Source organism: Lipotes vexillifer, unplaced genomic scaffold (genome assembly GCF_000442215.2).
Source record: "Lipotes vexillifer unplaced genomic scaffold, Lipotes_vexillifer_v1.1 scaffold172, whole genome shotgun sequence".
NCBI classification, from domain to species: domain Eukaryota; kingdom Metazoa; phylum Chordata; class Mammalia; order Artiodactyla; family Lipotidae; genus Lipotes; species Lipotes vexillifer.
Genome location: NW_006776799.1, coordinates 2,128,889 through 2,145,812, shown reverse-complemented (window position 1 = coordinate 2,145,812; position 16,924 = coordinate 2,128,889). Strand labels below are relative to the sequence as shown.

At 38.9% G+C, this 16,924-nt stretch overlaps 1 protein-coding gene across 4 annotated transcripts in view; it reads right to left on the bottom strand.

The window, feature by feature from the left end:
* Window positions 1-16,924, bottom strand: part of DYNC1I1 (dynein cytoplasmic 1 intermediate chain 1) — a 338,688-nt gene that overhangs the window by 130,096 nt on the left and 191,668 nt on the right. For all 4 annotated transcript variants that reach the window (XM_007450661.1, XM_007450660.1, XM_007450662.1 and 1 more), the window contains 2 exons: window positions 7,366-7,455; window positions 961-1,123 (listed from right to left, as the gene is read on the bottom strand). In XM_007450661.1, the coding sequence (XP_007450723.1) occupies window positions 961-1,123; window positions 7,366-7,455 (253 nt within the window). The remainder of the gene's footprint in view (window positions 1-960; window positions 1,124-7,365; window positions 7,456-16,924) is intronic.

The following is a 16,924-nucleotide window of genomic DNA, read 5'->3' as shown; positions in this document are numbered from 1 at the left end:
GGGAAAGAGGACTCAGAAACCTAACTGAGCCGTAGAGTAATGGCTTTTTAAAAGAAAACAAATGTAACACATATATTCCAAATATTATTCTCTTCGATGTAGTCTAACGACGCTGTCGACTGTTTAGAACATTTTTAGAACTCCCTTTTGAAACTGTTTTCAGAGCCACGGTTACATTGCCTTGAGCATCTTCAATGATGACAGGTTGGCCTTTGACAATGTATTTGAATTTTAGAAGTAGTAAAATGTCAGGTCTAATGAAAAAGGCAGGTAATCTCATCTTTTCATATTGTTCTTGGGCAAAAGAAATTGGTGGCTAAAAACCAGCTATATCTCTCACAAAGCTCATAAAGCGCCTCCAATTATCCACACGAAGACGGTTGACAGCCCCTGCCGAATATAATACATATGTTGCAGTCACAGGGAAAGTCATTTGGGGCCATTTACTTCTAATGGTTAGTTAAAAGTAAATGGCACTTGTATTTCCTAAAAGGCATATACACATAATCTTATGGCATCAAAAGAGGAAAGAGTTGCCAGTCTCTGTTTGCTGTCTCCCACATGAGTTAAGGTCTCCCATATCTCATGTTTATTTTCTTCGGCTTCCTGTTTGCTTAGACATCAAAAATAGATCTACTGGATATAACACGAATCTCCTTTTGCTGCTTATGTTTTCTCAGAGGACAAAGTACATGACTCTGCCAGTCTCTATCACCTGGGTTGTTCCCCAGATATCAAGTTCAAAAGCATTTCATGGAAGCACATGATAATTACAAGGAAACTCTAAGCCAGAAGTCATAACCAAAGCCCTCAGTCAAAGCTGTTCAGCAAGATCAGCTCTGGAATTTCATACTCCTCTGATTTGTTAGGCTTGGAACTTGCCTACTCAAAACATAAGTGAATTTAGAATCAACAGAGAACTTATCACAGTATTTTTTTAAATGCACACAAGAAACTAACCCATCTTTTTCCTCTAACTCTCGACCACTATAGTCAAAGAAGATATCGGAGTCTTCTGCCAGCGCTCTTTCAATTACCCGTATTGTCCGATCAAAAAAGATGAGAAATTCCTCTGAGTGAAGGATCTGCTGTTTTTCTTCCTCTGTCAGCTCCCTCGGAGGAGCTATTTATGTAAAAGAGATTGTTGGGAAAGAAAAAAAAAAAAAAAAAAAAAGGGATAATTAAAACATTTCAAGAGGAATCCAACTCTTGAAAGACACTGCTTATCAAAAGAGTGATAAGACACAGTGAAATAAACCATTGTTAATATTAATTCTAAATTACTCTTAAATTCACATCAAAGGTTTTTGCAGATGTCTTCACTGACAATTTTACCAAAAGATTTCATATCTGGACTAATTACTATTTTGAAGAGTTGAAAAATATTACAAATGAAAATGATTGGTGTGTTTTAACAATGAGTTCTGAACGTTATTTTCTTTAGAACTGAACTTGAAAAACAGCTCAAATAGTACATAACAGAGAAATCTATAAAATCATGTATATTAGATTGTAAAGCTGCGCATACTAAATAATTAAGAACTATCTGTAATATGATCTAGATAGCACCTTTCCTCTTTCTACTGATAAATTCATTTTATTTTAGATAGTCACTTGATAAGGCTGATTGATTGCTATACAGATTCTCCTCAAAAACTGAAACGTGTCCTTCCTTCCAAACCCACCTTTACCCAAGATATCTTCTGCTTTTAAACAAACACGTGGAACAAATAAATGCTATAAGACACCTCATACTTGTTATTATGCCTTACTTTTCCAGCATGATTAATCTTACAAGACTAAATTTGAAGATACAAAATAAGGCAAAGAGAGATTAAATAACTAGCAATATGTCATAGTGTCTGAAAGTCAGCTCACCTCAGAGTCACGATTAGGTTATATAAACTGTTCCTTCAGTAGCAGGGTTTACATAAAACTATAGAGGAAGGATTAGGAACTCCCCCAGAGTGAGAAATCCCTAAGGGCAGAAACTGTCAGCTGAACCTTTGTGGTTCTTCAGGAACCCCAGTTCAACTCTTGTGCAGAGAGACTTCCATAAATGATCAATTACCCTTCCAGTAGGACCAGAAGCTCCTGGAGTTTAAGCTACAAGAGGAAGGTAGTGCATTAAAATCATAGGGGTCCCTGGTGGAATGACTCACCCACAGGATTTCCCAAACACTTCCACAACCATCCTCATAACCAGGACCGATTTCTACCTGGCCACATGGTCAGAGGAAATTTAGGTATAGCCACCTATAGCATAATGTTTTATGGAAGTGTTATTTGATTTGATTAATGGTATCTTGAAGCCACTGTCCTGAGAAATCTGAACTGTCAAGAAGCCCTCCTGCAGAGCCATGGAAGTAGATCTCAAGCTTTTAATGTTCATAATGTCTCTCCCCTTCTGGCCTCCCCTCCCCTGCCCCAGACTGAAAGGCATAGAGGTCTGGAAAGACTCCAGGGTCTGTATTTGTACAAGAAATTAGAATGATTACGACGTAGTTGATTCACACCTTGAAAAACATGATTCATCCACTACAGCAGAAGATTATCTCCAAATACAGCTCACCCCGGTGTTTCTAGCAGCCCTAAATATAGCCGGAAATATTTCTTTGCTGCTGAAGTTTCCAGAGCCCTAAATGTGCCTATATGTATTGGGACTCTCCAAAAACCTCCATCAACATCTGCTGAGCAATGCTGCACAGACACTAGTTTGAGAAATGGTAAAGTGGGCAATGTGTAAACTGTAAATAACAAGAACTCTACAAAACCAACCTGGAATCCCAGAGTTACTCTGCCATTTGCTAGCTTGGATTCTTTAATCAATGAAAGCTCTCTAAGCCGCAGCGTTATCCATAAAATGAGGCAATGATACCTAAACTTTAAGTCTGGTTTAAGACTTAAATATACTGACAAATAGTTCAGCATTCAATAATTAGCAGTTATATATAACTAGTCTACTTTCTAAAACACCCATAAATGAGGCATTTGAATTTTTTCACCCTGATATAAGTTCAAGAAAACAGTAAAACTAATAAATGTAACTAGGTAAAGGGGAAAACGCTAGGGTCCTTTTGTTTTGGTCAGTACTGTTATATAAATAAATAAACTTCACTAAACAAGGATGCTACAGGACCAAGAAGAATGTCTTATTTTAAAAGCTTCGCTCGGCTTTTGTCACTGCTGATGTATGACTCGAGACACACTTGAAATTAAGCAGAGAAATAGGAATTTTTCCCCTTTATTCCTGTTTTTACATTTTAAGAATATCTATTCTATTCTCTGTTTATCTTTTTGAGCTACTTGTATTCCACCTGTATATTTCCTTACAGGTCCATTACCTTGAATAAAAAACGGTTCCTGTGTAATTTTCTGTAATCTTTTTCTTCCCTGTAGCTTACTGTCATTTTGGTCTCAGCTTTCAAGACATACACCTTCTTCTCTAAGAGAAACATAAATGGCTGATCAAAGTGTATTTGCCGAGGCCAAGTTCAGGTAAGTGAAGCAGCAGCGTCTCCAGATATTATGTTTGGCAATACAATATGTGGCTTGAAATTAAATTGCTACTGAAGCAAAACAAAGAACATATTTTATATTAAGCTTTGATGTCTAACAGGGATCAAATGACATGATTTGTTAGCACAAAATAATAAGATGCATGTGCAGATGAGTACTTTTTAAAAGTCATAAACAATATTCAACTTAGGAGTTAAACAGAGCTATAGTTATTTTCGCTAAAACCCCAAACCTCTCATATTTAAAAGCCTTTAAATTGATGTGTTATTACAATGTAATGAAAACATAATGGAGTATCCAGGAACCACAACCAAAATCTGTATTTGGAGGTAAAACCTCTCCAGACATCATATTTCATGAAAAAAAAATTAGTTGATTAATGGAGTCCACAAAATTTAAAATATAAGCATAAACAACTAAAATCAGAATTGTATTACTCCAGGAGAGACCCCAAATTCTCCCTAAAATCTCTGTTTCTTCAGCTTTTCCCTATCCCTGGAACCTAAAGAATTATTTTCAACATCTTCTCTGCATAAAAAGGTAGGAAGTAATTTAACAGCAACAGGCGTAACAGAGCAAAACAAGGGCAATGATAATGTTTGATTTTTCTTACAAGTTAAGCAGAAATTGCTATTATAGAAGGTTTGTTGTTTGTTTTTGCAACATGGGGTATTTCTGCCAAGAGCTAACAATATTTTATGCATTTAAGGTGACCTTTTTTAAGAAATAAAGATTCTTCAGGAAAAGTAGTACACATGGATATGACTTACATATGAGCCAATGACAGCACAATTTTCAAACTTACCAAAATTTACCTGAACAGTTATATTTAGCTTGAATAAGAAGTACGAAAACAATGTACTAGAGTCATGAAACTCAAAGTTTAGAGAACTGCCTCATTCTATGAATTCATGGCCTGCAAAATTAAAATCTAGTATGAATTTTATTTTAGGGTCTACTTTTAATTCTTTTCATTATAGAAATGTTAGTTTGTCTTGGTACTGTACATGAAAATACTTTTTTATGTGTCTCTCATGTTGATTCTATCCTATTTGCTATGCTTCTTAAGTTTTCTTATTGACCTGAATACATACTTTTTCAATTTCTTTTTGATTTACTCTATTTACTAGACACTATATCTTTTGATTTCTAGAGTTCCTGGATTTTTTTTCTCTGTAAAAATGTAAAATCCCTAATGGAATCCACAATTTATATTGAGTATTTTACAATCTCATCTTTAGGTCAAAAGTAATTTTTAAAATATCCATTTCAGAAGTGTCTTGCCTTGTTTCAATGATGTAGCTTTAAATTTCAATATAAAAATTACATCTCTTAAATATTTTTCAAGAATACATCGAAAAGATTAAAAGATAAATAAGTAAGCCCACATAACTTAAATATTCAATCGGATTAAATAGGGACAGTAGCTCTTACTGAATTTTACAGTGAAATCAGTTCAAAAACAAGAGCAAGAAAACCAAACCAAACTAATAAAGAATGATGTCCTTCTCTGAAGTTAATGTGAGGTTTATGAGTTAATGTGCATTTACAAGAGTCACGTTTCCAATTCTGTTGCTTTAAATCTCTAAACACGAAGATACTAGGACACTCACATATAGAAATTTCCTAAAATTTTATTAAAAGCTAAAAGCTACCTGCTGTTTTCCCTACTCTGATGTGGAAAAAAGAGTGAGAAGAGTAATAAATCAAACCCATATTTCTTTACTGTTTAATGCATTTTTGATGTCACATGGGCGAAAATGTCAAAAGCTAGTGAGCACTGATTTTTTTCCCATCTCCCCCTCAGCACTTTTTTTTTTAACCCCAAAAAAGGCCAGATTTCTCAAAAATGTGTTCCCTGGTTTGAAACTGTGTATGTCAAGTTTCAGCCCAGAGCAAATGTTTACGGCTAAGTAATAAATCCCTGAAACTCAGGGTTCCTATGGAAGTGCTGACACAGCCCTGACTACCATGCAGCTGTATGAATGGCGCCACGATTGTATCTGCTAGAGATTCTTTAAAAAGTTTGCAAAATACTGTCTTGCTTTAAAAAAAAATAGCCAGAGAGAGTTTGATGCCAACATAAACATGCTTTTAACCCATTATGTGCTAATTTGCAGAAAAGCGATTAATAGAGACTTAAGATGCACGGCGCGGCAGTAACAGGAAATGCACTTTCAAACTTCTCTTGGACTTTTAACAGGACTTTAATCAATTCCATGAAGCATGAGTGAGAGTTAAAACTGGAGGGTGTTTTTGCTCAGAACTTAAGAAGGAGGTTGCAATGCTTTGCCAGAGAAGAGAATTTGGAGATTGGGGTTGGGGGGCAGGAGGGAATCCGTGCCAAGACACACAAAATACACCCTGGCTCCTTATCACACAGTACATCTTAAGGATATTTTGCAAAAAAAAAAAAAAAAAAAAAAGAGGGTGAGGGGATTTTAGTAAACTTTGACTTATTTTGTCTCTTGCTACACCTGTGTTAATGATATTCTATTCACCAGCTTAAATATATACATGTTCTTAGTAGGAGGTTTAAATGTGAACTTGCTTCAATCAAATCCTTTTAGAATCTCTCAGAAAGAGGAACTTGTGCCTTCTGTGGATGCCACTGTTAAAGATGCTGAATCTACTGCCTGCCTACAGCCGTACCCTAGAACTTGACAGTAATCCACCTCACTCAATGCCTGGGCAGGTTGAAGTGAGTCCCTATGACCAGTATATACCCACTCCTACAAAGTCCCCGGGGACAACCATGTGCCATGCGCTTCGCCAGAGCCACGGGCAAATCAAAAACTTAAAAATCAAATGAAATTCTAATTAGATTTATGTTGCTCTAAACTTGGGACATTTAGTAGGAAATATGGAAGAATCTTTTTAATCTACACTCCATTCTCATGGACACTCCATTTCTCAATAAGAATGATAATCTCAAAATTCTCTTTTTCTCCATAGGCTGAAAATCTCAAAGGGACACAAAATTAGATTTTTAGGGAAACATCAGCTATAGTATTTCTTGCCTTCCCCTTTCTTTTCTTTTTTCATTATTGCTTTCTTGTTTTTTGAAATCCAGTGCTATTACAGGAGGATGGCTTTGTGAGCAAGTGTATAGGCTTTGGAATCAACTCCAAATCCTGGATCGTGTACTTACACATTATGTATCCATGGGTACATTTTTAAACCTCTCTTTTCCTATTTCTCTATCTATAAAATAGGGGAAATAATAGTATCTGCTTCAAAAGGATGTTGCGAAGGGTACATATTATCTCTGGAGCGTTAAGGAGAGAGCCAAGTACCTAGTAGGCCCCTAATAAATACTAGTCATTGGTATGTAAAGGCATGGAGCATGTAAAGGCTGCTCCTTCTGATATGCTCCTTCTGATATGGGCAGAGTGTGGAGGAAAACTTTTAATAGTATAGTTAATAGTGATGATCACGGTTAATGTTTCTCTGTAGATCACATGAATAAACCTCAGAATTTAGTGACATAATAATTATACCTGCTCCTTTCCTTTACTGTTATCATTAGGAATATATGATGGCGTGAACTAGATAACACATCAATTGATAACAAGTGTTTTATTTTACCGCTATTTAGTAATAATTTTACTGGAAGTGTGACTGGACTTGTTGCTGGACTTGTGGATGGTTCGTATTTTATTTGCTTCTGTCAGTCAAAAAAATAAAGGATTACAGTTTATGTTGCTAAATGTAATGTACTGATCAATCACAGAAAACCTTCCACGCAGGAGGTATACGTTTAATTTTTACTTACCTCTATAGCCCCTTATGTTGGTTAAAAAGACAGCAATAAAATGATGATGCAATTTAGCTCCCACACCATACCTTCCTTCACCTCCTGTTTTTTGTCTTGATTTTCCAGTTCTGAATCCTGGCCAACTTTAGGTTCTACCATTTCCTCATCATCCTCATCCTCTAGAAAAAAGAAAGAGAGAAATGCATTATATTCTTTCCTTCAAATCAAAGTGTCTGGCTGATGGTGGGAGGTAGGGGCAGAGGGTAAAGTTCCAATCATTTAGGGCGGCTTCTAAGTAAATCAGTCCACAATGAATGCCCAAGATATACGTTCATGAATACATGAATATATTATCTCCAAAAAGGGCCTCTTTGAAAGTACCCCACGCTTCTGAGAAAACCGCCCCGAGTCGGCACCTGCTACATCCATCTCCAGGCCCTCACCACATGGGATGTCTTGGAATTGCCTCTCTGACCTCTGAAGCTTCTTCGGAGATGGGCCAGGAACAGATCTTAAAATGTTTCCACCTGTAGCACATTCTCCACAGGGGACACCTGCTGTACAGACGACTCATTTCCAATTTCATTCTCACCAAATTAATTTGGTTTTGACCTACAGGAAAGGGTTAAATACAGGTCTGACCCCAGGTCAAATGCCACTGGCAAGTAAACAACGTGGGGTAGGGCCCCAAAAGTCATTGCCATTGGCCTGGGAGACAGCAACCAACCTGAAATGGCATTTACACATTCAGAGCAGTTCATGCATTAATGTGAATTTAATGAGCACCAACAAACGGTACCAGTCGCCCACCACCGCCAGATGTCACAGTGCCCTTCCTGCCCTACTCAAATGTGCTCCTACTCTCTCTCTCCTCCCAAACTGCCTTTCTTGGAGGTCCCTTTCAGTGCAGAGTGCTTGAAATCATCAGTCACAGTGTAGAGGACGGAGGGGCAAGACAAAGAGTCACAAGAAAATCCAACTTACAGGAATAAAACAGTATAAAAAATTAAAACTTGCTTCCATGGTTTTTAAATATATTACCTTCACTCAAGTATTATATTGATTCCATTGGCTCAAATGGAGTTTAAAAGAAATGACTTCACTTCCTCCACCCACATCATTCATTCATATATCCATTCATTCAACAAATAGTGATATTTACAGATGTTCTATAAGATCCAAAGCTCTATGGAGAGTCCCATTTCCATCACAATAAATCCTGAGATTTATAGTAACTCAAAATTTCAGCTCTAACCACTTAGAGAATGCATTATATATGCATATTTAAATGCCCAAACAAATACGTATAGCCTGAAAAGCAGCTGTAAAAGTTCTTGATTATATTAAGCAAGTGATTTGTGGAAGGAATACCCATTTTAAAAATTTGGATATGTAAAGTATAGTATTGCAATTTAGATACTGAAATACAGTAATCTATATGCATGTGTGTAGATTGTGGAACCAACATCATTACTTTATAATCACACTAAATACATATTGGAAAGAATGTAAAACACTTTTGAGGAAAACTGTCATTATTATTAACACATTAACACAGTTATTACTAATGCATTATTACTAACACATACCTGTGAGACAAAAATGTGCACTTAAAATTTTGAAAAGTACACTGCTACCCAGATCTTTAGACAAACAGACCTTTAACGTGTTAAATTATAAATAACACATCTAAATCTTTATATAGATATTTCTGCTATCCTCCCATTAAAAGCCAGCTTAGAAGGTCCTGAACAAAATATTCACCTCGACACGATGTATCTTCCTGACCCAAAGACCTAACACAAAGCCCAGTGAGGCACTAGCGGGAGGGAAGTTTCCTCTTCTGGTAAACCTTGGATGGAGAGGCAATTTTCAAAAGGCCACTAATCTGCTGGGAAGTAGCTCCATCTCTGAACCTTCCAGGGACAAGTTTTTAAATCCAATGGATTCAGCAGCCATTCCCTGGCACTTACTAAATACAAGTAAATACAACAAATGCAAAGGTGACAAAGACCACATTATGGGTTGAAATGTGTCCCCCTCCCCAAATTTGTATGTTGAAATCCTAACCCCCAGTACCTCAGAATGTGACCTTATTTGGAAATAGTGTCATTGCAGATATAGTTAGTTAAGATGAGGGCACGCTGGAGTAGTGCAGGCACCAAGTCCAGCAGGACTAGTGTCTTTATAAAAAGGGGAGACTTAAACACAGATTCACATGCAGGGAGAATGCCATTGAAGATGAAGGTGAAGACTGGGGGATGCTTCTGCAAGCTGACAAGTGCCAAGGCTGACCAGTAAACCACCAGACACAGAACAGATTCTTCCTCACAGCCCTCAGAAGGAACCAACCCTGCCAACATCTTGATCTTGGAATTCTACCTTCCAGAACTGTGAGACACTCAATTTCTACAGTTTAAACTGCCCAGTTTATAGGACATTGTTATGGCAGCCCTAGCAAACTAATAAAGCCAGTAGCGTGCCTTACCTTCTATGATCTTATAATCTAGTAGAAGAGATCGTGAGATATACAATAATAACAACTAAAGCAGTGATGAATGCTTTACTTGTATCATCTGATTTATGTATCCGAACTTGGTATTACCAACCTAATTTTATAGGTGAGAAGACAGTGATTTCCCCCAAAGAAACTCCCAACCGTGTTGAGCTTCAAGTTTTGTCTGGTTCTGCATGTTTTGATCTGATCTGATCTTTAACCATTACGCACACTACCTCCCTACCCGCAGCTGTCATGAAACAGAAATGCCGTGGAGAAAAGCCTGAAGCACAGCAGGTGCGCTGCTCAGCTGCAGGGTAAGGAGGGGTGTGTGGAGGCTCTCAGAGGTGGACATCGCATGGTTCACTCTCCCAATTCCCGGAGGTCAGCGCATGTAACACTCAACTGAGAAGAAGTTAGGTTTCACACCCTTGAGAGCTAAACAGATGGGCTGCTTTATTTATCAAGACTATATATGCTACACCCACACTCTATTCTTATTTATTTTGTGGAATACACTCTCCTGAGACCTGACCAGCAACATTTACTACAAAGCATTGCTATATTCCTTCAGCCAGACAGATTCGCAGCTTGCGTGGGAGCAACATTGCAAGGGAAGTAATTGGTCTGAGTTCAAGGCTGGAGTCTACCACTTGCCAGCCCCTGACTTTACATAGTTCGTAGAAACTCTCTGAGGCCTTTTTCCTTTTCCTTTTTGCTGAATTGGGATAATAACCCTGTCTCAAAACACAAATTTATTGTGAGAATAAACAAAAGTATTGATGCGAAATTGCTTTTTAAACCACCAGGAGAGTTGCAAACATCCATACAGAGAAACCGTCAAACAAATGTTGCCTTAGCTTGTATGTCAGAAAATATTTACTGAGCACTTACTATGTGCCAGGTGCCAGGCACAGGACAGGGAACAAGACAGACCAAAAAAAAAAAAAAATTCTGTGCTCATGTCACGGAGCTTCCATGAGTTAGGGGAGAAAAACTGCAAACAAATAAATAAACAAAACATACACTGTGTCAGGTAAGTGGGATGGGGACAGAGAAAGCTGAAAAGGGACATTTGGCATGTTGATAAGGGGAGGAAGAGGTGAAATTTTAAATAGAGTGGTCAGGAAGGTGAGCCACGGAAAGATCTTGGGGAAGTAAAACTAACAACAAATAGATTCTTCCATCTCACTCCAGAGACCCAAAAGGTGGAATAGGTCAAGGTCTAAATTACTTTATTATCAGCTCATTTGACTATGGAAAACAATTGTGCTTTTATTAGAACCACCTAGTTTGTACATTCACATATTTTAGTTCTTAAAACGAAGTCAGTTTCACCAAATGACTTTGGCTAGTCAGCTTTTAAATAGTATCAAGTTCTCATCTTTCGCAGCTATAAGGATTTTTGTTTTAAAAAATCCTGATAGAATCAAAGGCAACGTCATGACAGACAGTGCCACTCAGAGCTTTTAGGAAATATATTATTCTATAAGGGGCTGGCTATAAAAAGGGCTAGACTGTGATAGAAGTGTGTTAGTTTATTTTTGAAGTAGGTGGGGAAACAGCAGGTTATCTAATTCTTAAAATAGAAAATACTTGCCCAGAGAGTATGTTTTCAATGAGTTCTTTTTTTTTTTTTCTAATGAGTTCTTATAATATGTGCAAAGTCCCGTAATGAGATACTGTGAATAAAAGAGAAATAAATTTTAAAAACAGTACCTGCCTTTTTAAAGTAGTTACAAACCAGTTGTAGGCATTAATTTTGAGTGGCCACAGAATTCTTTGTCTATCATCCTTTTAAAGACAGAAAGTGAGTGTTTCAGTGGATTTGTTAAGGAAATAAAACACAAGAGACTGGTTTGTTTCTCTGCATACTGATATGTTTGCCTTGCTCAGCAAAGAGAGTATATTTTTCTTTAAGACTCTGGTTTCCTTTCTGGTGCAATTGGAATTACTTCTGTTGAAACCATTTTCAAAACAGTTAAATAACTTTAAAGAAAAGGATTTATGTAGAACCGCTACAGACTACTGATATATGAGTTGTGCTACTTAGTTCATACCCGGTTACATTTCCTCTGAGATTGGAGGGAAAAAAATTACCACCCATGTACAGTTTCCTGTACCAGGTACACAAGAGAAATTAAACTACTGGCAGAAGTTAATTGCCTGTCAGCCCAAGGGGCTAATTTCAAACAACAGCATCTTTTAGAAATTATTTTATTTAGCACCCAAGTTCTACCGTCTGCAGTTGTTGCCTTCTTTCTCTCTAGTTGGAAAAAAGTTTGCTCATCACTTCTCCTTCCTTAAGATTTTCTCAATGTCTAAACACAAGTAATTGCATGTTTGGCAGCAATTACATATAACATACTTAGTGCAAGGCCTCACCCCTTATATGAGCTCCCAAAAGGTTAGTTTCCTCCACCAGTGAGTGGCTGAGAATGAAGTCAATGTCACCAATTTGAATACGCCACAGTCCTTTGAGTGTTGAGCTGCTCTGATGGCCTCACAAATTTGAGACTTTGGAAAGGAAGTGCAGGGGACCGTTCGTCACTGTTGGCAATACAACATCAAACCCCCTTTCTGTCTTGGGGGGGCGGGATTCCCCTTGCACTACTGTTGTATTGGCGCCTTGCTGGACCCTACTTTATTCTCCTGACGCCCTGGGGAGACATTTTCCTGCTCTCCATTTCCTGGTGACCAGGACACAGGCAGGATCTGGGCAGTGTCCTAACAGGGGCTTTGCTCCTAACAGGGGCTTTGTCTCTGGAGCCAGGAGGCAAAGCTGAGGGGACAGGATTAACGAGGGGCAACATGCAGCGGTGTCTGACATCCTGGCCAGAATACTCCAGAGCTCCACGGTCTGGGTTCCCTTGGTCTTGCCCTTTTCCAAACCTGTTCCTTCTGCTTCCTGTTGATTCTGTGAGTACCAGATTTCCTTCCAATAAATCTCACTAGAGGTGGTGTCAGCACCAGATTTCCTTCCAATAAATCCCATTGGACTCAGTGCCTGCTGCTTGCAACCAGAATCCCGAGTGATATGGGGTGGCCCTCTGTGAAGAAAAGGGCTTGGGTTTTATGAGGTTCAGTGGGTTCTTGCTTTCCCCGGCTCTCTCAGGGCCTGCAAAACCCCGGGATAAGAGGGTTTGAGTGCCTGGCCTGAGCCCTTGTCACCCTGCTCCTGGCTTTTCACAAGGGGGCTGTGGCCTCATGGAGGACCGCTAAGTCAGGTCAGGGGGAGCAGGACAGCAGGGAGCAGAGTGGGCCATTTCACTACATCCTTCTCGAAAGGGGCAAGAACAAAGCAATTACCATATGACTTCGAATCGAACAGGCCAAAGACTGTAAGATACACAATCACTTTACGTACCACTAAGAAAACTGATTACTGCTAATTAAACTATAACATACATCAATTCTAATGTGAAAAATTGTGAATGTTGAAACTGATAAAATAATTAGTGGCTTAGAAATGAATAGAACGCTAGCTTCCCAAAGATAAAAGGGATGGCAAGAACACAGAGTCAATTCCAAATCAAACTTACTACTGTGCTACTGCTGGTGAACAGACTTGGCGAGATACAAAAGCTCTGTTTTTGTTTTTTGTGTTTTAGATATATTGCCCTTAACTTAAGAGCAAATGCCCTAGTCACTTTTATATAAGTCTATGTATGGCTATTTCAGATAGGGATTCTTTTTATAACATATTTAAATTTTTTCTATAGAAAAACAGAGTTAATCTCTCAAATTAAAATTTATTTTTGATTTAAAAAATAATTCTCCTTAATGAAGATCCTCTTTACAGTTCTGTCTTTGGCTTCATCTTTTCTCATATCAAATGCCACTCTGGATAATACTTACATCTGTCTTCCATCATCACCCACAAATGGATGTCTCCTGCCAAGAAATCCCTTGTAGGCTCCAGATTCTGTATTGTACATTCCAACATGAATGTCCCCCAGGCGGCTCACACTCGACATGTTCAAAGCAGAACTCCCACCTTCCGCTGAGATCTGCTCCTTTGACTACATTCTCCATCCCACCTAATGGTACCACCTTACACACGGGTTCACAGTTGGATATCACAGTACCACCTTTAATTCATCTTTTCCATCAGAGCTTATAGGGTCTCTAAGTCCTCTCAATTCCTCCTCCAAAATCTGCCTTAAATCCACCTCTGTCTTTTCTGCACTGCCCTCATCCAGGCCATTGCCATCTCTCTCCTGGAGTATTACAATAGCCTTTTGACTGTTCTTTCTACTACTACCAGTCTTGCTCTGGATTTCTAGTAGTTTCATTTTTATTTAAAAAATACATCTGTTTATCCTCTCTCCACCAAAAAAAATTCTGTAGTTTCCTATAAATTTCAGTATAAAACCCCATAACTTCTTGTCTCTTCTACCTCAGTTTGCATTTTGGACAATGCACAATCACCCAAAATCCCAGTAGGTACATGCCTCAAAGTCAATGAGCGTTATTTTTTTCTGCCTGTCTTGGTCTTCCCTCCAATGTCCAGGAGGTGATTATTACTAACTCTTTGTGATGCATCTCTGGAGCTTTAACACTTCCCCCCAAGCAGATTTGTTGACCCCTTCCATTGTTCCACACATTGACCCCTTCCACTGTTCCCCCTTGTATCTCTATGATAACACAGCCAAGACCACTTGAAATTAGGTTTCGCATCTATCTCCAGAACCAGACAAAAAGTCCCTCAAAGACCTACGCTTGTTTGTATCATCAACGTCAAGTACGAACTCTAGCAAGAGCAAGTTGGGTGATTGTTCTGGAAAGGTAGTGTGAACCGCACCATGTAGGACCTTGAATGACAGAACAAGTTTGGACTTCTTTCTGGAGATCAGTATCCCCCTTTTTAATAAACATACATCTCACTTAATCCATAAATATTATTTAAATTTTCAAAAGGAATTCAAGGCACTAGAGATGCTAAATATGACTTTTGAAACCTCACTTATCTCCTTCCCAGCCAACTCTTTATGTATATTCTAATATATCTAAGGGGCGGTCTGACCTTTGATGAAAATTATCGCTGCCATCCAGCCCTGCAGAGAAGCTGGAGGCTTTTAAAAATTCAAGAGACAAGGTCTGATTTTGTTTAAGAATATGGAGGCTGGAGGGGAGTGGGAGAGCCTGGAATGAGGGGGACAGTTAGAAGGTAAGCTATAGCCATAATCCAAGAAACAGATGATGAGAATTTGGCTTAGCATGGTTCGGTTGCCAGTAGGCGTGATGAATCGTACTGTGAATGTAGACATGTGTTTGTACAGCAGACAGTGAGGGCTCCCGTACAGAACTCACTCAAGTCACCTTATCCTTGGACCAGCTTCATGTACAGTTTGCCAATTTCACCAGGCGTCCAAAGAGAGGCACCCTCCCGATACGTATCACGGCGGCCAAAATAAAGTATAGCATGCACCACTGAATGCTTACACAAACCAAGGTGAGCGCCTCTGTACTTTAAAAATATGCGGCAAAGACATATTTTGTGGGATTTTCAGTAAGCACTTTGTTAAATATACTACATGCTAATATTTAAAAAAACCTTCACTTTCTGGTCTAGAAAAATCTGGCCAGAGTAAAGAAAACATACATTTCTCATCGTACAGAGCACTCCTGTTAACACTCTAGGCCACATCAGTTCTCTCCTAAGGCTCTAACATGACAGTACTTGGAAAGTTTACTTCCTGATGGAATGTCACACAAGGCATTGCAAATGGGAGGAAATGAAAGAAAATATTCAAAACAAGAGAGGAAGCCAGAGAATAGTACTTTTTAGCAGCTGTTTCTGAAACTTGTAACTGTGCTGATATATAATGTGTGTGCAGTAAATATGTGCTGAATTGAGTTGATGCGGATTAGTGAGCTTGTGTCCAAGGACAGGGACCAGGAAGGGAATGCCCTTCTAGAGATGTCCAGGCAGGAGCCCATGGGTAACTTCAGCATTTGATGTTTGGGGATGGGAAGATGTGATTGATCTCTATTTCCATAAATTTTCCTCTTTAAAAACCATCAATGGCTCCCTATCTCCTAGAGCATCTCAACATTTAAGGCTAATCACTAGCTGACTTCAATTACTTCTCCAGCACTGCCCAGAGCAGAATAGTCCTTAGCTCACCTGTATATGAAATAGGCCAAGTTTGTTGCCAGAAACCACCCCCCACATCTTTCCTCTCTTTATTCTTTTATATTTTTCAGGTCCCCATCTCCTAAACTTTCTCAGGAAGTCATGGAGCCTTCAGCCGTGATCAGTTGAATGAACTAATTCATACTAATGGATTAGAGAATGGTAACCCCAATAAATTAATCTCTAATGATGCAGGAGCTGGGAGGGAGGTTTTCAAACAGCCAAGCCACTCCTCAAATCAGTCCTCTGTTCTGCATCCTTGGAAGCAGAACCATCATTGCACAACTCCAGAAAGAGCAGTCCCATTGTACTCTATGTTAATAGGGACTCCTTGACTTGTACAGGGCACAGGTTCTATATCTATTCTATACCTAGCTTTATTTGTATAGAGGCATACACACACACACACACACACACACACACACACACACACACACACACACACATTCTTTTTCATCCTCTTTTCCATTATAGTTTATCCCAGGACATTGAATATGGTTCCCTGTGCTACACAACAGGACCTTGTTGTCCATCCATTCTATACGTAATAGTTCGCATCTACTAACCCCAATCCCCCAGTCTATCCCTCCCCCTCCCACCCTCCCAACCACAGGTCTCTTCTCTATGTGCGTCTGTTTCTGCATTCTTTTTGTTAACAAGAGAATCAAATCTTGTTAATTCTACCTCTTCGCATCCCCTTCACCTGCACAACTGCCTCTGTCCTCTCCATTTTTCTCCCTCCTTCTCTTCGGCAAAGGCACCATGGTCGTTTATGTGGCTTACTGTCAGGTCTCCTAGCTAGCATTCTTACCTCCAGCTGCTCTCTATGCCTACCCTTGACAGTGTATGACAATCTACACTGTCAGATTAATGCTCTAAAAACAGAACTCTGCTCATATAAATTTCCCAGTGAAAGCCCTTGATAGTTTCCATGACATGCAGAATAAAAGCTGGATTCCTTGGCCTAGTCTCCAAGTCTTCCAGGGTCTGACTCCAACATGTGTTTCCTGCT